The 19,931-nt window shown below is 42.6% G+C and overlaps 3 protein-coding genes across 3 annotated transcripts; all 3 read right to left on the bottom strand.

The window, feature by feature from the left end:
* Positions 1–249: 249 nt before the first annotated feature.
* On the bottom strand, positions 250–2,584 carry calhm2.1 (calcium homeostasis modulator family member 2, tandem duplicate 1). The gene is made up of 3 exons (XM_062463573.1): positions 2,445–2,584; positions 1,479–2,102; positions 250–1,260 (listed from the first exon to the last, which is right to left on the bottom strand). Exons 2-3 carry the CDS (start codon positions 2,022–2,024, stop codon positions 847–849), a joined length of 960 nt encoding a protein of 319 aa, XP_062319557.1. The 5' UTR covers positions 2,025–2,102; positions 2,445–2,584; the 3' UTR covers positions 250–846.
* Positions 2,585–3,282: 698 nt separating this feature from the next.
* On the bottom strand, positions 3,283–5,208 carry calhm3 (calcium homeostasis modulator 3). Its single transcript, XM_062464614.1, has 4 exons — positions 4,922–5,208; positions 4,533–4,660; positions 4,208–4,335; positions 3,283–3,845 (listed from the first exon to the last, which is right to left on the bottom strand). The coding sequence occupies exons 1-4, from the start codon at positions 5,206–5,208 to the stop codon at positions 3,393–3,395; spliced, it is 996 nt and encodes a 331-aa protein (XP_062320598.1). The 3' UTR covers positions 3,283–3,392.
* A 600-nt stretch (positions 5,209–5,808) lies between these two features.
* Positions 5,809–12,919, bottom strand: hells (helicase, lymphoid specific). Its single transcript, XM_062463572.1, has 23 exons — positions 12,654–12,919; positions 12,426–12,535; positions 12,139–12,257; positions 11,921–12,043; positions 11,589–11,624; positions 11,458–11,482; positions 11,273–11,334; positions 11,146–11,187; positions 10,790–11,011; positions 10,485–10,667; positions 10,156–10,299; positions 9,569–9,765; positions 9,203–9,299; positions 8,886–9,047; positions 8,638–8,783; positions 8,127–8,271; positions 7,829–7,912; positions 7,556–7,675; positions 7,298–7,414; positions 6,929–7,088; positions 6,711–6,807; positions 6,529–6,605; positions 5,809–6,344 (listed from the first exon to the last, which is right to left on the bottom strand). The coding sequence occupies exons 1-23, from the start codon at positions 12,659–12,661 to the stop codon at positions 6,256–6,258; spliced, it is 2,565 nt and encodes an 854-aa protein (XP_062319556.1). The 5' UTR covers positions 12,662–12,919; the 3' UTR covers positions 5,809–6,255.
* Between the last annotated feature and the right edge of the window lie 7,012 nt (positions 12,920–19,931).

Here is a 19,931-nt window from a genome sequence, read left to right as displayed (position 1 = left end):
AGAGGTGGAGGTGCACTCAAACTCACAGGTAAACAAGGTACATAGTGAAAAACACAAGACCAAAAAACAGGTATACAGAAGAATAGACTGACTGATGGTACAGAGGCAGGATAGCCAGACGTAGAGACACACAGGTGCGTTTGACAAATGTAAACAAGAGAAAAGCAAGATTATGTCACATAAGATATATCAAGGTGCCAAACCAGAAAGGTTATACCACTCGAGTATTAAAAAAGTACCTACATAACAGTTCCATGCAGACTGTATCATATTTTTATTTCTTAAATAATTATTTCACCTTATGTTGGATGAAAACTCTGGGACAGATAGAAAGAGCAGAGAATACGTGTAAACAAGACAATGTATAAACACTCATAATGCATACTAAATTACTCCTGAGCGGTATAGATCCAGTGGAATCTTTTACTATACATGCATGAGGGAGTCAGGTGGCTTAGCGGTTAGGGAGTCGGGCTAGTAATCTGAAGGTTACAGGTTCGATTCCCGCCTATGCCGAATGACGTTGTGTCCTTGTGCAAGGCACTTCACCCTACCTGCCTTGGGGAGAATGTCCCTGTACTTACTGTAAGTCCCTCTGGATAAGAGCATCTGCTAAATAACTAAATGTAAATTCATGAGGACATGTTTAGAATACCTAAATAAACAGCAAGTATACTGAATTCTCAAGGAGTGTGAGCTTCAGTTTCAGTCCACTGTTAGCTAACACAAATACCCATCGGCAAAGCCTAATTATCAATAGTGTTAGCACTGGACTGGAACCAAAGCCACCACACCACATGGTTCCCTATCGCCAGTGTTCACGAACACTGGACTGTCCATTGACAGTCAACTGAGGGTGTCCATCTCTTTGTCCATCTCCTCAGTGTTGTCCTCCACATTATATTGAGCCCACTTGTTCAGTCTGCTATAAAGAGGCAACCCATTCTTCTCTCTGTACAGATAGACTCCAGTCACTCTGTTCCACTCCGTACTAGAGACAGGGTTGGCGGCCTGGTTCTCCAGGAGCAGCTCCTTCTCGTTCTTCTCCAGCGCCACAAAGCCAAAGAAGCTCTTCACGCTCTGGGAGGCGTGGAGGAGGGCGTGCGCCTGGGCCGTGCGCTGGAAGAGGTCGTTCTCACAAGAGCGAAACTGGGACCAGTAGGCCTCCTGCTGGTAGCCCAGGGGAGAGCAGCAGCGCTTCACGCAAAGCATCCCGAACACAGCCAGCGCCATGGCTGCCACCAGCAGCCAGCCTAACAACTGAGAGAAATGATACGGATAGCGATCCATCAAGCTACTCCTCCAGGAGGGGATTCTACAGTCGAATTCTACAGTTAAACACAGGCAGCCTACAAGCAACCTGTACCAGAACAGATCATGTTTAGACAACAGGGATCCATTTGTGTCAGAATTGTGAGACTGTGGATGTGAGTATTTATTATCTCCATGCATATGCCATTATAAAAGAAAGTACATACCTGAGACTCATACCGCAGCCTACGCTCTATTTCACTCCGGAAGTGTTGTAGTTCTGGAGGGACACTCCCCTCACAAGGGAACTTGGCTATGACCTCTGGCGCCTGTCCTGACGGGAATCCCTCCAAGGTCGTGGGGTCAATAAACTCACTGAGGGCGCAGACGTAACCCTCCCCCCTGAGAAGAGAGATCACCACCCACGTCACCGGGGCCACCGCCGCACGCCCGATGACAGATCCAAAAAGTGCAAAGACCGCCGCCCCCGACAGCTTCCCGCACCTTCTGAGCCTGCACTCAGACACCAGGTCCCACATGCTCTTGTTTATCATCATGCCAATGAGGAAGAACGCAAGGGCGGGCACCCCGAGCGCTGCCAGGCCGTAGCGGTAGTTACGCCCAGAAGAGCATGGGCAGCTGAAAGCAAAGATGTTGTACATGGTCTGGCTGGCCACGGTGCCCAGGGCGATCAAACCATTGAAGATCATCACATCTTTGCTCTTGAAGAAGAGGGAGACAAACTTGAAATTCTCTGTGACGAGAGCAGCCATCGTGGACCTCTGTTAGTGAATACTTATACTGGAGAAGCAGGGTTTATTTTCCTGTATCTTGAACGCCGAGTAGTCAGTCTAGAGGAAGTAAAACAAAGATGTATGAATAGGAGCTTTGTGAGTGTTATTGTTGGTCAATGCTTCATTTTAATGAAAGATACTGTCTGCTCTGTTATGTGTGATAGCCAGAGAATTCTTGCTTCATAAATGAATGGATTCCGTTTTCTAACAGAACTCCGGTCAGGACTATGGTAATAATAATAATAATAATAGGGTGCTTTCAACATGCTTTCAATTATAACTTTTGTAAATGTACTGTATAGCTTTAGAATCCATGCATTCATAACACGTACATAGCATGGAAGAGAAACAGCAAACAGGAAAAAATGTGGCATCAATAAATATCTCATGCAAACTTACGTTCCATAACCAGTAGGAAGCCCAATAAAACTTCTGAGACTAGACAGTATGGCAGAAATTCTGTGACCAAAACCTTTTGTAAGAACAGGAAGGAGGGTGGTATTCGCTTCACTGTTTTCAGGAAAGGTTCAAAGTTTTGAGAAGAGAGTTTTCTCTCTGAGCAGGTCTGAGCAGGTCTGAGCATGTGCAGTGAGTCCTTGGTAGATGACACTGCCCACAGTTTCCAGCCATTGGAAAAAGGGCCCCAACTGGAAACATGTGTTGAACTTCATGGAGACCCACGTTTCTGTGATGTCACATAGCAAGATGGCGGCTACCATGGCAAGCAGAACTAATCTGACACAACCGGCTATATTACAGAACTGAGCTACAGCACATACTGTACTAATGTACCGGGCAATTGTAGTATATTTGCACAAACATCTACTAAGTTAACCCTTTAATAAATGCACCAATATATTTTCTATAAAGAAAATACATTTAAATCTACATAGAAACCTGCAATATTATTTTCTTTGCAAATCAAAAGGCAAGGTGCTTTCAGCAAATGTACTGCTCTGTGTATGTACATCTCAGACACAATAACCAGGCTGAAAAACATTATTCAAGTACCTTTGAATCACATATTTATCTGTTATTGATATATTACATATTTGTCTTCCACCATCGCATTGTATTTCAAAACCTCAAATTCCCAGCAAAAATGCAAAGGATATTCTTTAAAGAATATATAGCACAACATAAAGGAGAACATCTTTGAGTTTGCATCTCATATCCATGTGGTTGAGCTCCGGGAAAAGAGAACCATGCAAAACCAACCGAGCTAAATCACGGCACATTCAAATTTGACTGTAGTGCAGGTTTTTCACCATCATCGTCAGGGCCATCTATGTTCTCCTGACCTGACAGACGGGAAAGCAAACACACACACACACACAAAGTCTAAGCCTAAACATCTGAGTAGAGGGTTCGTCCGTTGTGGTCCTCCCAGGTGATGCACACTCTGGGCCTGAAGGCCATCTTGGTGACATCCAGTTCAGGCTTACACAGGTACCACTTGCACAACAGCTGGTCCACCTGCTCCTGCTTGGTTATCCCATGCAGTCTCTCCTCCTCCTCATCCTCCTCCTCGTACTTCTCTGTCCGACCGCGCGGGGTGGACGACAGGGGGAGCCGGAGCACCGCGTCCTCGCGCATCCCCTCGAAGAACTGCACCACGCTCTTGCGGGCAAAGTCCCGAGCGTGCAGCACGCAGGTCTCGTCGAAGAGCTTCTGCTCCACGTCCAGGTAGTTGCTCCAGTAGCGCGTCTGCAGGAAGGTGGCGTGGTTGAAGCACGGCTTGACGAGGCGCCCCACCGCACCCAGGAGAATGAGGAAGAGGAGGATGGCCCAGCCAATCGCCTGCCAGGAGAGTTAAAAAGATGTTGGTATTCCATCCGACTCCATCAGTCATCATGCCAATTGTCTCCGACACACCCATGGATTTAGGCACAGAAATGACAGTTGACAGCCTGCTTAAAGTAACTTGACAACCTATTCTACAGAAAACATGTTCAAACCCTGATATGTGACAAGAGCTGGTCTTTATTATGTATAAGATATAAGACAAGGTATATTACATCTCGACATCACTGTGCTGGTTTTTATTGTAAATGACTAGAGTAAAAAAGATATCATGCACAGGTCGGACAACCTGCGGCAGTTGTTAAGAACACATTTCACACAGACAGTGAAAGAAGATATTACAATGTCCTAGTCCTTACTTGTGAGTAACAGCGGACATAGCGTGAGACGGCTTTGCGGAACGTGCTGTTTCTAAAGATCATGTCCTCCTTGCAGGGGACCTTGGCCATGAGCTTGACCACATCCAGACCTGTGATGTTGGGCATACCTGGGAAAAGCATACATCACATTATGGCATATATTGTTGAAGTTTTTGTGTGTATGTACAGTTTCACAAACACACCCCAGAACACCACAACCATTTCAAACCACCCCCAAAATAAGCCTAGGGAACAGAAGAGGAGAGAACATAAGACTATAGCCCTGGTAAGGAGTTGAAAAGAGGTAGTATAGGGTTCTACTCACCAGAGAAGTATATGGGGTCCACACCCATGCTGAAAGCACAGATGAAGATCTTGCCATCCAGCAGAGTGACCAGGATCCACACCATGGGAGCCAGTAGAGCCCTCTGGATCATGGCAGAGAAGAGGTATCTGTGCAAAGGGACCCATATCATTGTCAAGATCAAATCACCTCATTCAAAGGCACTCGTGTATAAATATTGTTCCTTTAATATAATTATATAAAAATTAAAAAAATAGTTTAGGTTATGGTTGTTCTCTCAACAGAATTTGGAAGGCTAGGTCAGTCTAGAAATTACAAACCAAGCCAATTCTAGTGACGATTTATTATTCATTTTCCAAAGCATTATCACACCAATTAAGCATCATATGGGCAAAAAAGTGTGGACTCACTTGACAACGGCAGGATTTTTTGCTCTCTTTCCGATGGGCCTCAACCACTCCTCCATCATCACCCCCGTGTGTCGGTTCACCAGGACCCCCAGGAAGAAGAATATGATTGGCGGGACAAACATCACCCCCAGCGAGTAGAGTTTGTTGTATTGAGGTATACAGGGGCAGTTAAAGTCAAAGCTGGTATACAGCTTGACACTGACCAGGGCTAGTATGATACAGATACCATTGGAGATGGACTCCGAGTTGGACTGGAAATATTGCAGGACTAACTTCAGACGCTCCATACTGTAGCTAGAGGTTTGTGACTACAACTTTAAAAGCAGATACTGTAATAGACAAAGGAATTATTTCTAACTATAAAAAAATAGTATTAAAAAAGTATAAAGTCAAACAAGTACTATTTTCCCAACCGCAATAAAACTCTGAGGATCAAATAGGTTAATTCCAGAAGCCGAAGGTAATGCTATGTTAAATCATTTCAGGACAGACTAATATGTCAGCGCAGACAGTGATCTAGGAAGAGACTGAAAAAGGTACCAGCCAGATGACAATGCTCTTTGACCACACCCCAACAGCACTAGAGGCTTTGCAGGAGAATGAAGGGTGTGTTCACAGGCTACCAAAAGGTACAGGTGCAACAACTTTGTACAAAGAAAAAATACTTGACCTATAGCTGAATATGTGCATGTAATAAAAAGGATCAGTTCAACTTTGATAAAGCACACATTAGACTACATATTTGACTAAGCCATTGTGTGTTTACTTACCTATTCCAGTAACCACAATTCTTAAAACGTTAAAAAGCAATGATTGCATTTATTTCTCTTTTAGTCCAATATGTATATGGTTTAAGATGACAAAAAAAAAAAAAACAATACTACATGTAATTGAAAACCTACTTTATTTCTCTAAAATGGGGTGATTACAAAACATGAAGGACAAGGTCAAAGTGTGCAAGGAGATAACACCCCTTACAGAAAAGTGCAAGGAATGTTTTATCAAACATACAGTATCAATGAAAGAACCTATAGCTTACTATGTTTTAGACTTTTACAGAAAAACGTAAGAGTAAAGCAGTATATATGAGAAAAAAAACACAAAACAAGGGCTCTCAAGACATCTTACTTGCAAAGATTCATCTTCCAACATAATACTTCAAACCCTAAACATAAACAAAATGATTCAAAACAATTGAATGAGATCATTTTGTCGTTTTGTGTCAACAGCAGTTTCAGGATGGTTGGTTTCAGTCCCTACTGTAACACCCAGCCACTCTCATTGGTCCCTGTATGTACTAGCTTAAGGTCTTGAGATGATGTCTAAGCGTCTTCTCAGGTAAGGCTGATCTCAGACGACTCTTTGGCTTCAATCACCCGGAACACTCCAACCTTCTCCTGCTTAGAGCTTTTCTTTTCCTTGTCTGTAATGGGGAGGGGGTAGTAGAGGATAGTACATGATATCTTGGCATTCATTCAGGTTCAAAAACTTTAATTTAGATGAAATATTATGATTTAGGCAGTTAATTGGGAGAAAATAATGGCTGCAAGTATTTAAGAGTTTATTTCATGTTGACCTGTGTTTTAGGTCAAGACTGAATAACTCACCCATCAGGTCACTGCGGTCCAGCAGAAACTCCAGGTCCTTGTCACTGATGACCTTACCCATGGTGCTTTTCACCCCCCTGAGGAAAGCAAAAGAATCATTTGCATGATTAGACAACTGCAGTCACTGTCGCATACTACAATATCCAATGTCCTTTGTAAAGAAGCGTTCAAATCATGCCTACTTCTCATAATCTCTGGATTTGAGAAGCTCCATCAGCTCAGAAACGTCGATGCAGCTTTTGGTCTGCTTCAGCTCCGCCTTCCCTCCCTTAAACTTGTCTGTGGGACGAAAGATTGACATAAGCACACATGAACACCAATTCAGATTGACCCGACTCACACAGCTGCATACAGTTCCAAACAATAGTCGGAAATCACAGGAAGTGCTGCATGTGCTTACTCTTATGAATGACCATCTTCTCCAGTTTCCTCTTTGCGGAGGCCCTCTCCAGGATCTTCTGGTCGATGGTGTTGGCCGTGACCAGGCGGTACACCACCACGGGTTTGGTCTGGCCAATCCGGTGACACCGGTCCTGGGCCTGCAGGTCAGCCTGGGGGTTCTAGACGTGGATGAGGGGGATGGTTACTCCATTACGTGCTGTGCAAGACTATCGTATGTCAGCATCACATATGGTACATACTCATTGGCAGCCATTGTTTGAAAGGTACGTTTCAAAATGTGGTTTTCAAGCACCAATGGAACGCATTATGACTGGGTTGAGGGTTCAAACTTTGCGAGCCGCAGTGGTTCCGAGTGCTTAGCACCTACCCAGTCACTGTCGAAGATGATGACCGTGTCGGCAGCGGTCAGGTTGATCCCCAGCCCCCCTGCCCTGGTGCTCAGCAGGAACAGGAACACGTCGGGATCGGAGGAGAATCTTCTCATCTGGGAGCAAACAGGATTCCCATTACCATACGGCATTAGGTGCTTTATAACACGTTATGGTTATACAACGCATTTTCCAGCATGGTTATCGGAGCTCAACGCCTGGTGAATGATGGCATGGAGAAGCGGTTGGGTCCTCACGTTCTCGTCCCTGTCGGTGTAGGACATGCTCCCGTCCAGCCGGCTGTACTGGTAGCTCCTCAGGTAGCAGTAGTCCATCAGGATGTCCAGGATGGACGTCATCTGACTGAAGATCAGCACCTGTCCTCGCCAAAACAAACCGACAAGTGAAGTTGTAGATGTGGTGCAGCAGTCCTTATGTGATGGTTTTATCCCTTGGTTAAACAATGAGATTGAAATGTTCAGCATTAGAGCGCTGGAGCAAAGTTTGAATATGACTGTGTGTAGATTTACCTTATGTCCTCTTTTCTGCAGCTCCGGCAGCAATCTGTCCAGTATAAGGAACTTCCCAGAGGTCTGGACCAGTTGCTCGTCAATCTATAGGAGGGACAAAAGCTATTAATGGAAGCTACAAATAAATACTAGCTAATCATAACATACCACTATACTATTCTTCATATGAATATAAAGACATGCATACAAATATTCTCTTATTTGGTCTGCATTTACAACTGGAACACACACTTCCGCATTTTTTTCAGGATGCAAAAGTCACTGTTCCCATCTGTTCCAAAATGTTCATCCTCATTACCTTGAAGTCCTGAGTGGCAGGGTCCAAGGGGTACTCGATGAGGTAGGGGTGATTGCAGCACCTCTTCAGCAGCATGAGAATGTTCTGCAGCTTCAGGTTGATCTGAGCGTCCAGGGGAATCTGGACGTCCACTACTGGGGCAGAGCTGAGGGACGGACAGACAGAACTTGGATTACAGACTGCACATCAAAATATTGTTACGATGTTGCACTTGAAAATATGTTTTGTTGTACAGTGCTATTGTCCAAATAATGTAATATTTGGACAGAAAGTTATTTTTGCACAATGCCCGTTTATAATACTGACTATTCCATGGCTCTAACCATCAAAACACTGTTAGAATTACGCACTACTGATCCTAAATTATCTTACCTTATTTACACTATGGGTACTTCACTTTAGATAAAAAGCTCCTGCTTAATTAATGAAATGTAAACTTGCTCCCTGGGCTTATGACAGACTTTAAACACGTGTGGATGGAAAGTTCAAAATAATAAATATTAATATGGACCTCTGGTCTGCCTCCTTCTGAAGCCTCTCCAGGTATTTCTCCAGGTCGGCGGGGGACTCTCCCCCCCCTTGCTCTGAGTAGTCCACAAGCCTCCGGCTCCGGCGCTTGGGCCTGCCAGCGGACGTCACCGCCACCGGGGCCTCCACCTGAGAGCAGAAGGGGTGGGGTTACATTGGATGGGGATTTGCATTCTCTACCTTTTAAATCAAGTATTTCAAAAAAGGCCCATCCTGTACTAATGTAACTACCTTCTCCTGGCCCAGCATTTTGGAGATTGTCTTGTTGACGACGGCCGTGTAGAAGGCCTCCTGCTTGGCGGTGAGAGGAGCATAAACGATGACCTCCTTCTTGGGTGGGATCTCCAGTGTCACGTCGGACTTGAGCCGCCTCAGCAGGAACGGTGTCAGGATCTGAAACCAGAGACGGAACCCCACGTTGGTGATGATGACCAGCTCCTGCAGGCGTCTCGCGGCCAAAACAGTTCTGACGGCATGCGTTGGGTGCAGGGTTGGTCTCTTGAAACGTCTAATAGTCATGGGCTGAAGTCAAGAGGGGCAGCCGTTACCTGGTGAAGCATGTTCAGGATATTCTGCTCTTGCTCGTTGGCGACGATATTCTCAGCTTCTGCCCCAATGGTGTTGATATCAAACCACGATTCAAAGCTGCAGACAGAAATCAAATTAATGACCTACAAACTCCCCCACCCCTCTCTTGGGATATCTACAGTTTCATGCAGTGAAAATATTAAGAGTGGGTATTACTTCATACACACAACAGCCAAATCTATTTGGTGCAAATGAGCAATTGGCAGCACTACATAAGCACTACATCATTTCTTTGCACACAAAATGTGTGCAAAGAAAATCTACAAAAACGCTTGTCTTATATAACACAAAGCAAATAATCACACACTAAACCAGCTGGCAACTACCTCTTGAGGTCATCAAAGACCTCAGGCAGCAGAAAGTTGAGCAGGGACCAGAGCTCGGACAGATTGTTCTGCAGAGGAGTGCCAGTAAGAAGCAGCTTGTTGTCTGTTGGCAGCTTTTTCAGCTCCCTCACCAGACGGCAGTTTAGGTTCTTGATCCTGTGGCCCTCGTCCACAATCAGATACTTCCAAGGGAATCGCTGGATGAAGAGAGGGAGAGAGAGTTAGAGAGAGAAAGGCAAGGGGAGGAAGTGACAGGGTGACCCAAGTCTTTTTCCAGTTAGGATGTCATGCAAATTCCAATCTATTAGTCATATGTAAGGGTCAGATATGAAGAGACAGATTTAAAGATTGCATGCAATCATATGACGCAATTGCATGACGGACATTCCAAGGTAGTTGTAAAGCTTGTAAGACATGATCCATGTAGACAATGACAACATTCATTCACCATATCCTTTAACAATCAGAACAAATTCCCACCAGTTTGCTAATAAAGTGTTCTCATGTTATGAGGAAGAACTCACGTGCCGTGAGAAGAACAGGAAGTCTACAAATGGCTACCAGGCCATGAAGGGTGAGTGGCTTACCTGAAGGAGAGTCCTGTCGATCATGGCCATCTCGAAGGAGGTGACCACCACAGGGTACATGTTGAGAGACCCCTGGGGCTTACGAATCTTCTTCAGCAGGGCCGCCCTCTCTGGCTTGGACCCGTGGTACAGCTGCACAGACACCTGCCAGCATGGGGCCAACAGAGAAAAGGCGCCCAGGTTAGAACGGGCAAAGGGGATCAAAGTGTTCCTATAATAAAAGTTTGCAACATGAATCTAGCCGTCACCCCCATTGTCAACATGTGGTCCGACAATGGGGTAATCCTTGTATGAGAGTTCAGAAGAAAGAAAAAGAGCACGTATGCTACCTCTGGTGTGAAACGCTTGAACTCGTTGATCCAGTTGGGGAGCGTGGAGAGGGGGGCCACCACCAGGAAAGGCCCCAGCACCTTCCTCTCAACCATCATGGCCACGTGAGCGATGCACTGGATGGTCTTCCCGAGACCCATCTCGTCTGCCAGAATCCCGTTAATGCCGTTCTCCCACAGCATCTAAAAAAGAACGGGAACAGCCGTTCTTTGTGAGATCAAGCGATCGAAACGACGACAACGTTGACAATTGCGCTTACAATGCAACGAGAGAGCCAACAAGCCCCACACACACACACACTCACCCTGAGCCACTCCACGCCCTCGATCTGGTACTGCCTCATGATGCCACCAGTCACGAGAGCGGGCTGTTGGACAGGCACGGGCTGCCCGTTCACCTTCCTCTCTGGGTCCAGCAGCTGCTTGGAACTTGCTCGCACTGCCTCCGACAGGCGTCCCTTGATATCGGTGTTGGAGTCACTCATCTTCTCAATGTCCTCCGCATCTAGCTTCCTGGAACTGGCTACCTGCTCGCGTGGGGCCAGAGGAGGGGGGGGGGGGGGGGGGAATGCTTGGATTGTGACAAATTATCGTACGGCTAGCGTTGAGTATGACGCAAGAAACAACTCCATGGGGGTGTTTAAGTACAAAAGTCAGTTACCTCCTCCTCCACTTTGGCCTTCTTAGCCGTGGACATGATTTCCTAAAAGAAACCAAACAAGTATTTGAAACTGAATAATTTATAGAAACCAGTATATTCAAATTCCAAAGGATATGACTTAAAACACCTCTTTAGACATGACGTCAGCTATTTTGTAGTCCTCCTCTCGCTCCCTCTTCTTTCTCTCCACTTCAAAACAAAGGTGAACAACATCAAAGGAGGAACATTCTAACTGACAAGCGTGTTGGCTATATGAAAACAGCATGTTGTAAATGGAGAGTATGCAAGAAAGGAACCCCAAAAAATGCTCACCTCTCTCCGTATTTTTGCCAGTGCCCTGTGACAGAAATATTTGATAGGTTAGTGCCATGTGAAACAAGCAGCTGATTAAACACAGTGAATGTCATACAAGATGCAAGAGACAGAAATGGAAACCCACAAACCTTCTTTGTCTTTTCCTGCTTCTCTTTCCTGATCTCCTGAATTCACAAGAAAACAAGTTAGAAAACCCCACTGGTCACTTCACCTACTCCCTTTGAAATGCAATCAAAATAGCCATAATCTCCCAAACCTTTTTGCACTGTTCTTATTTGATACAGGCTAGTTTGTAACTGAGCAGTTTTATTTCAAGAATATGTCTCTTTAAATTATAATCCTCACCAGGATTTTAGCTACTGATGCACTGAACAATGTTTGAGGTCAAATGTGAGGGTCTACATTAATCTCATCTCAGACAGTGATTTTAGTAGGACTGTTCTCCATTCTTCAACTTTACCTCCTGTTGTTGCAGCTCCATCTTTGTCAGCAGGAACTTTGAATAGATGTTACTTTTCTCCAGCAGGTGCTGCAGTCTCTTGAAGCGTATCTCATGAGACTCCTTCTCCATAGACACTCGTGCCTAATGAACAGAACATGCGTTGCAAAATCGATCTTGTGTAGGCTAATACATACGCCATACAGTTCGAATGCAACACCGAATAATATAAACAAGACCTTTTCCATCATTTCCTTCTCTTTCCGCTCCCCTTCCTCCATCAACTGCTTCTCCTCTTCCTCCATTTCTTTAGTGATAATAACTTCTGACACGTCCTTTTCAGCTTTCACACTTGCAGCTATGGAAAACAAGTAGTCTAGAGATTAGCCGTTTAGCAAGTTATTGGTCTAACAAGTTAAAATCATTTCTTGCTGCATGCAGCAAGAAATGCAGCATGCAGCATTAAAATGGTTCTAAAGTCAATGGACCGGTATTTTCATTGTACACTGTTCATGTACTGAGCTACCATTCGCAGACACCGCTGTCTCCTCCGGCATAGCTGTACCAAGCGGCACCTCAGATTCGTCAGGCTTGGGGCAATGCGGAGACACACTTCGGCTCTCTTCCGTCGTTGCACTGAGAAAGAAAGCAAGGGTTGGTAGCTTGTTCTGTTAGAGATCTCTAAACTAGTTTGACAGCAGCTAGTTACCATGACAAACCAGCACAACGCATTTTAAAACACATGAAAACGTACCAACTCATGATGAACCACGTTTTGCTGGTCACGAAATAAACCTTCTGCAGCTGAGTTCCAGTACTGTACTGAGTTAGAAAAGACAACGTTTGCAAAGTACTTGCAATGTGTTTGGTGCAGTGACCACCAACAACTTCAGTAGCCTAAGAAAGTTAGCTAGCTAACTGGTTTATAAGAACAGGCACTATCTTGTTACAATAGCGATTTGCTACACTAAAAATGGATATAATCCAAACGTGACACAGGCTTCTACGTACGGCGCAGACTCGAGAGTACCGGTATGTATGGAAGCGGAGGGAGGGGCTTCACAATTTCGCGCCAAAAAGGATCAAACCATGTACATTCATTGAGGGGTACAAGTAACTTCTGTGGTGCAACAGACAGGCACAATATTATTTTGTATTTAAGGACTAAGATCGGAAGAATATATATAAATATTGTATATGTAAATGGAATACAATACAAATACATACATGAATAAACGTTTTCCTTATCACTAGGTTATGCAACCAAGAATTCACGTAAAACCCCCGTAAAAGGAGTTCTGAAATCCACCTGATTAATATTTCCCGCGTGTAGAAGATAAACCAACCTACAACCTGAGGGCTCTGCATCTCACTACTACAACCAACCATAAGAGGTTGGGGTAAGTGTTTCGAAACGAGTTGGTTTAAACTTCTTCGTGTGTTTGTTATAAAATGTAGTACCACCCAGCAGACCTAATGGTAACGGTGATCTCTAATAAAGGGTTTTCAGGGGAACAAGATAATGTCACATAAGAGGCACATATACATTTTAGGATTGAGGTGAATAGTGGAACAGGATACATTAGTGACTAGGCCTACATGATAGCATCTTGCAGATTAAGCTTGACAACAATGTTTTCTATTGACAACGTTTACCTTACCACAACACAAATTATGCTTTGACATGACAGAGTATTGAATATAGATTATATGAAACCCAGAACAAATTCAGGTTTGACGCTCAAGATGCATGTGTCGACCAATTTTGAGATGGATAAATAATTCCAAATATAGTAGGCTACTCCAAATGTTTCAGTGCAGTTGTATGTGAAGGCTGAAAATCCATAGAGCAGTTAACAATAAAAAAAGATACGATTGAATCTTAAATTGTAATCGTGCAAAAACCTTGTCAAAAAGGCACCAGTAGTGGCAGACATTTTTATTCATTTTCCAGCAAATGGTTTGGTAATGCTCCCATAATGTAATATTACCTTTTTGCCACAAGATGGAAATAAAGGTCAAGATTTTTTAGGAGCATTTTGTCAGTTCTGACTGCCCATGCTGCTAAAATGCTAAAACTATTTGGTTCATCAATCCCAACAATACAGTTTTCCATGTACCATGTAGGTCGATGCAGGTAGGTAGATGCATTTTCAATTGATCAAATAGGAGTTTTTGAATTTCCAAATCATTTGGAAATTTAAGGAAAGTAATTATAATAAAATTTTATGAAACTTCAGTTTGTGCTTTTTGATTTTATGCAGTCATATAATGGGTATTAGTGGATAATTGTAGTTCCTGTGCCATAGCATTTGAAGTGTGAATATGTGAAGGAAGAGCAGAATAATGAGGGAAAAATACAAAGTGTAAATGAATTGAACTGACTGATGTACCACCTATCTGTACAATCAAACTAATCGCTTTTCACTAGCTTAACTACGTTTTGTATAGGTGGTTGTTATCAGTACCTTTTAAGAGCCTGTGAGTCAGTGAGATGATCAATCCTGGGTAAAGCCCCTTGGAGTTGATGGGATCACTGTGGAGTGACAGATAGTGTGACCAAGAATAGAAAACTCACTCCTCTGCAGATTATCATTGTTAAAATCAAATTAATCCAGTTTAGGGGCTCATAGCCTAGCCAATGCAAAAACAGTGAAGTCTGTTTTTGTCTATGTGCTTTATTATGCCATCTTATTTTAGAAACACAAGATCCTCTTCTTCACTGAAGCCGAACAGACCTCAACAAAACAATTATTAAAATGAAATAAAAGCACAAAAACACATAACTGTAACACATTATTTGACTTAGATTTGTGTATACAGTACAAAAAATTCATTGCACAATAATGTGACTTTGTGTAAAGCTAACCTACTACATGAGAGTCACACAATGGCAATTGACAAAAATGGCTTATGTATTCCCACTGCAAATATGGGTGGGCATGTGTACTTAAAGTTATGAGATCAGACATGCTTCTGCACTGTGCAAACAGCATACTGTGTATGAAAGAGGGTCAGGAAATACAGTAACTTATCTGTCAATCTCCATTCAGCACAACTAGGAAAACATTCATTAACAAAACAGCAAACAAGGATTTCCTGATATCTAGGTTAAAGAACTGTAAATATGGATGTTTTAGTTTGAAAGACTTTGAATGATCCATTGTAACAGGCAGTCTCCGAACCTCTAAGGGCACCGGGTTAAGACACAAGTATGCCATTGCTACTGTAAACTATCTGACAATACACAACCATCCAGTTCACACCTTACATTCATACAGTATCGCTTCAGTAGGTCGCACCAATGATAACAATTAAGAACAATACAACAATACATAAACTTAGGATGACCTAGCGGCACTTAATGCACAGATCCAAGGAGCTGCTGTTTCCGTTGGTACGTATTTGAAACAATCCTTTGTTGGGTTCTGCACGTGCAGGTCTTGGGTTCACTCGCTGGGGGGTGTGAGGGAAGTATGCCTGGGTTATCTGGGAGGTTATCACAGAGACTCTGCTGGCTGTAAACATATGGAAACGACCCATTAACCCACTTCCTCCATTGAAGCCTTCTGTCTGTGTTGCACAGTTTTTAGCAATCTTACTGAAACAGAGTGTATTAGATGTATGTGAATATATTACTATTGGACATTAGGAGGAGATATAGAACAAGCGCTCAAGGTGTTTTCTTTCTTTCTTTCTTTTTCTTTCTTTTTAATTTATCCTTAAATCTTGTAAAATCACATTCATTCAGAATGTTCATAATTGTTAAATCCAAATGGAATTAAACTTAGTCCCTTCCCATGCATCTAACTGTGTCTTTCATCAAAGACCAATTGTCCGACTCTGCTCACATTGTTATTTTCACTTGACCAAAAGTCAGAAGAATGTGACATACAAGCAACAACTTGTCTGCCTCTTTGTTGTGAACACTTCAAGGCCAACCCTGTGTCATCATCATCACAGATCCTGGGGCTAAAAGACAAGTCTCTGTCATGGCCTCAGCCAGAGTAAGTATAGGCTTACACAGTCTGAGTCTAACACGCTTCAATTACAGGGGAAGGGAGGTCATGTGGTCACTGTGAAGTATAAGTGTTGTGAGTAGTAAGCATAGACTGTAAACTAGTATAGGCTTCATGACAGTGATGGAGACTTTGGGTAGACTGTGTGCTGTAATGCTGGCAATAAGGTTGTACTGCATTTGTATAATAAAATACTGATTGAGACACCTTTGCTTTCATTTTGTAAGATTGCTTTGTTGACATACAAAACATTCCAAAATGATGTCTTATGATTGTGCGACAACACACTGAACTTATCCATAAGTGCATGCCAATGAGTAGCATCTTATCACTTATTAGATTCATCAACCACAGTTGCAATATCTTGAAAATATTCCTGTAAGGAGTTGTGACTGATTTATTAATACAGAAACTATTGTAATGGATTACCAATATTATGACCTCTTCCATTGTTGTAATAGAGTATGTTTGAGTGACACCACAAGGTCTCAGGTTGAAATGTGTATCCGACAACAACAACAACAAATCTCAGTGCTTTCAGCTGTCACAACCTGCCACATATTACTTCATGCATGTCTAATACGTTTGCTTAGCACACTGACACCATTGTATGGGTTTGCAGTGCTATTTATTAAAAGCAGATGGGAAGATTTATGATAACAGACAGTAATCAAATTACTGAGGTCATCTCCCTGCATGGGGTGAGCATGAGCCTGAAATAAAGCAGCCACGCCTCATTCCCTTTCTTTGACCTAGTTCCTGTCAGCTTCGTGCAAAGACAAAAAAATAAGAGGAAACTCACAAATCGAAGCAGAGCTTTGAAAGTAAATACAAATAAACTGGTTTCTGGGTGAAAATGATGAAAGTTCCTGTTTAGGAAGGAAACACAATCAAAACATGTCAGCAGCAATCTTCTCTGATCTTCCCAGAGCCTGTAGCTAATTGCACTTAAGTGGTTCATTTTCGGATTAGTCAGCATTCTCCCCCTTTTATGTCCATCCAGAAATTACTCCCAACAAAATTATTTTGACTCAACCAATCAGATATCCTCCCTGAAGATCTGTGTGTGTATTTTTTATTTTAGAGTCATGTCATTGGCGGAAGAGTAGGCTTGATGCAAGAGTGGCCTGGTCTGCTTTTTATGATTTGTTTTCATTCAAAGTCTGTCCTAACGATATCGGTTTCTGTCACTCTCAATGACAGGAAATGAAGACAAAAGCGTTGACTGAGGTGGGAGGACCTCACCACCATGTCATAGAGATACCAGGCCAAAGGAGCAACCAGCAGATGTTGGTCTAGCTATGGTGTCATTCATCATCAGCTAGGGAAGATCTGAATGCAAAGGGAAAGTGTAGAAGAAGAGCAACATAAAGGAACCACTGTTACGTCTCTTTACTTAATTGTGTGGTACATTTTCAACCATATTAAATCTAGGAGAGCTGGATAGGTGTTTCAGAATCCACCACATCTAGGGATAACGAAGTATCTGGGAGTGGACAAAAGGTGGATACGGATCTAATGGCATAAATCACCGGCCAATCCAAGCCAGATGTGCTTTTATTATTCTATCAGCTCACAACGTATTAATTCAGAAGAACAGAACAGAATTTGGAGAAACAGATGTGTCTCTTTACCCTGGATCTTCTCTGACTGTAATCATTACATTGGTTCGCCAAGATACACAGCCTCCAAGTCGTTTCTAAACACCACTGTCTGTGGCACTCTCTCTGGTGTGCCTTTCTCAGGCAGATGATGAACTTGAGGGATACTACAAAACCTTTGACCCTAAAGTCTTCTCACGACAAGCCCATCGTTTGAAACCCAGTTCTGTGTGAATAATAGGAGCTCCAGACTGTGTGAGAAGCAGAACAAGAGATAAAACAGGGTCTGGAGTGGAAAGGTAAGAGATTACCTATTTCTACAAGTACAATAAATGGCCCTTAAGTTGAAATAAACACAACACTCAAATTTAACAACACCCAAATGAGTGGGTTGGATTTCTGTGAAGTGAAGTCAATGTTGTAATCCATGATGAGTACAATGTTAATAGTGGTCTTTAAGGAAGACCACTAGATTCTTCCAATGTGTTTTGGTCATGGCCGGGGCTTAAAGTCTGCAATCACAGTGGTTCATTTGACTGCAGTAAAAACAGGAGGTTTTCTTTGATAAACTCCTTCTGTTCTCACAGTAACCCTTTATCCCTGGTAACTGTCCAGCATAGTTTATCAACGGCACACATTGTAGCTCTGACAAGCCCATCAGATAAGACATATCTGGGAAGAGCATACTTGATGGCTCCAACATGAGCCATATTCTTGCTGGTACAGAGCTGTGAACAAACTCCTACAAAATAAATACTGTCACTGACGTTTCTGAGTTGGTGGCTCATGTCTCTGGCTGAGACCATTTGGCCCAGGTGATACTAAAGTTTTTTTATGCTATTTTAACAGTGCGGAACATAATTAGAAGATGTGGCTCTTTCTCTATAAATCTGTATATGTTGTGCTGTAAAGCATCTTGAACTTAACATAACAGAAAACAATTAGCCAAAAACAACAGCAACCTGTTTTAGCGAGGCCTGCAGGAAGGAACTCTAAAAGGGAGGGGTAACCCAAAGTATGTTTTCAGACAAAATGATCAGTGTGATGTAATTCCTTTAATCAAAAAGGCATGAAAAAACAACCTGTTAAATACTACATTTCAGTGCTGAAACCTGACAATCATTTCCCTTTGCTATTTTGAATTAGTCTTAATTTCCTTTGCCATTGCCATTGGCAGGCCCCAGAATGACTAATACTATAAACATCAAAATAATTGAAGGACTATAAAGGCATGAAATGTCGTAGGCTGGTTGGCACCCATCTGTCAACATAAACAACAGGGAAAAGACAAATTCAAGCAGAAGCTGAAATATGATCAAACAATAAAAAAATGACTAACCCTAACCCTAAAAATGCACATTTTAAAGGGGATTCACATCCAAAGAGTATACTCTATCTTCAACATTAGCTATGATTGCTTTGACCATCAGAATATTTAACAATGGCAGAATAAAAGAACTAAGACTCAAAACAATTTAAATTCCCTTTAGAGAAGAAGTAGGCATGTTGTTCATCAACAAGACTAGAAAACAAGTATTTATGATAAAATTTATGACAAGTATTAATGATAAAACCTGTTCAATAAACCACTACCTTATACTGTATATGTCGTACATATATATATGGATGGCCTAAATGTAACCATTGTTCAGTGTACGACACTAAAGACCTTAAGAAGGTGCAGGTCACTGCTCTTACATAATTTGTTCTTTTCATTTTGTTGGCTGAGAAGAACCCCTGTTAAGACAAAATACATGAATCCCACATGACGGTCTGTAACTGCATGCATTAGAACTGTACAAAGTCGTCACATCAAACAACCAAGTATCGATACCTGCTGTGATTGTTCCTATTTCCATCCAAAAGCAACACAATCATTTGCAAATGTCCATAAAAAAAGAATTCCAGGCACACATTTTTTTTTTAAACTGAAACTGTTTCAGTGTGCACAAAATGGTTTCCCTTTGTGAACTCCATGGATCAAACTGTGTTTGCTTTGGCCCAAAACAATCCCTCATGCACGTCCCATTATCTCACTGGTGACATTGTCCCCTATGGTGACAAGGGTGTTTTTGTTTGCCCACATGTTCACAATATCACTGAGTGTGGATGGGGGTGATGGGAAAGATAGATGCTTGGCTTCCCACCAGAGCTCTGTTCCCCTCAGATCAGGTGGGACTGGGAAATAAAACACTTGTAGACTTAAAAGGTCACTTTAAATTGTAGAAGACTGTCTCTAAAGGTAAAGTAGGCTTTATGATGAGATGATGATGATTTTTCTACAGAAAGTTTTGGTGAGGATGAGAGAGTTGCATCCTTATCTATTTTTGAGCCTTATCAGTGCTCACAACTTCTTTCTACTCTTAGCCTGGGGGGATTTCAACTGTGTTGCCTCTCCTTAAACCCTTCCAC

The sequence above is a fragment of the Osmerus eperlanus genome, chromosome 6 (assembly GCF_963692335.1).
Source record: "Osmerus eperlanus chromosome 6, fOsmEpe2.1, whole genome shotgun sequence".
In the NCBI taxonomy this organism is placed as follows: domain Eukaryota; kingdom Metazoa; phylum Chordata; class Actinopteri; order Osmeriformes; family Osmeridae; genus Osmerus; species Osmerus eperlanus.
Note: the sequence above shows the minus strand (reverse complement) of the source record. Positions and strands in the feature narration are given on the sequence as shown.

Coding starts and splice junctions, on each gene's coding strand:
- calhm2.1 (XM_062463573.1), bottom strand. CDS start 2,024: ATGGCTGCTCTCGTCACAGAGAATTTCAAGTTTGTCTCCCTCTTCTTC. Junction 1,261..1,478: donor GGCTGCGGTATGAGTCTCAG/GTATGTACTTTC, acceptor CATTTCTCTCAG/TTGTTAGGCTGGCTGCTGGT.
- calhm3 (XM_062464614.1), bottom strand. CDS start 5,208: ATGGAGCGTCTGAAGTTAGTCCTGCAATATTTCCAGTCCAACTCGGAG. Junction 4,661..4,921: donor AAAAATCCTGCCGTTGTCAA/GTGAGTCCACAC, acceptor CCCTTTGCACAG/ATACCTCTTCTCTGCCATGA. Junction 3,846..4,207: donor ATGTCCGCTGTTACTCACAA/GTAAGGACTAGG, acceptor CTCTCCTGGCAG/GCGATTGGCTGGGCCATCCT.
- hells (XM_062463572.1), bottom strand. Junction 12,044..12,138: donor AGAAGGAAATGATGGAAAAG/GTCTTGTTTATA, acceptor TCTGTTCATTAG/GCACGAGTGTCTATGGAGAA. Junction 10,300..10,484: donor TCAAGCGTTTCACACCAGAG/GTAGCATACGTG, acceptor CCATGCTGGCAG/GTGTCTGTGCAGCTGTACCA.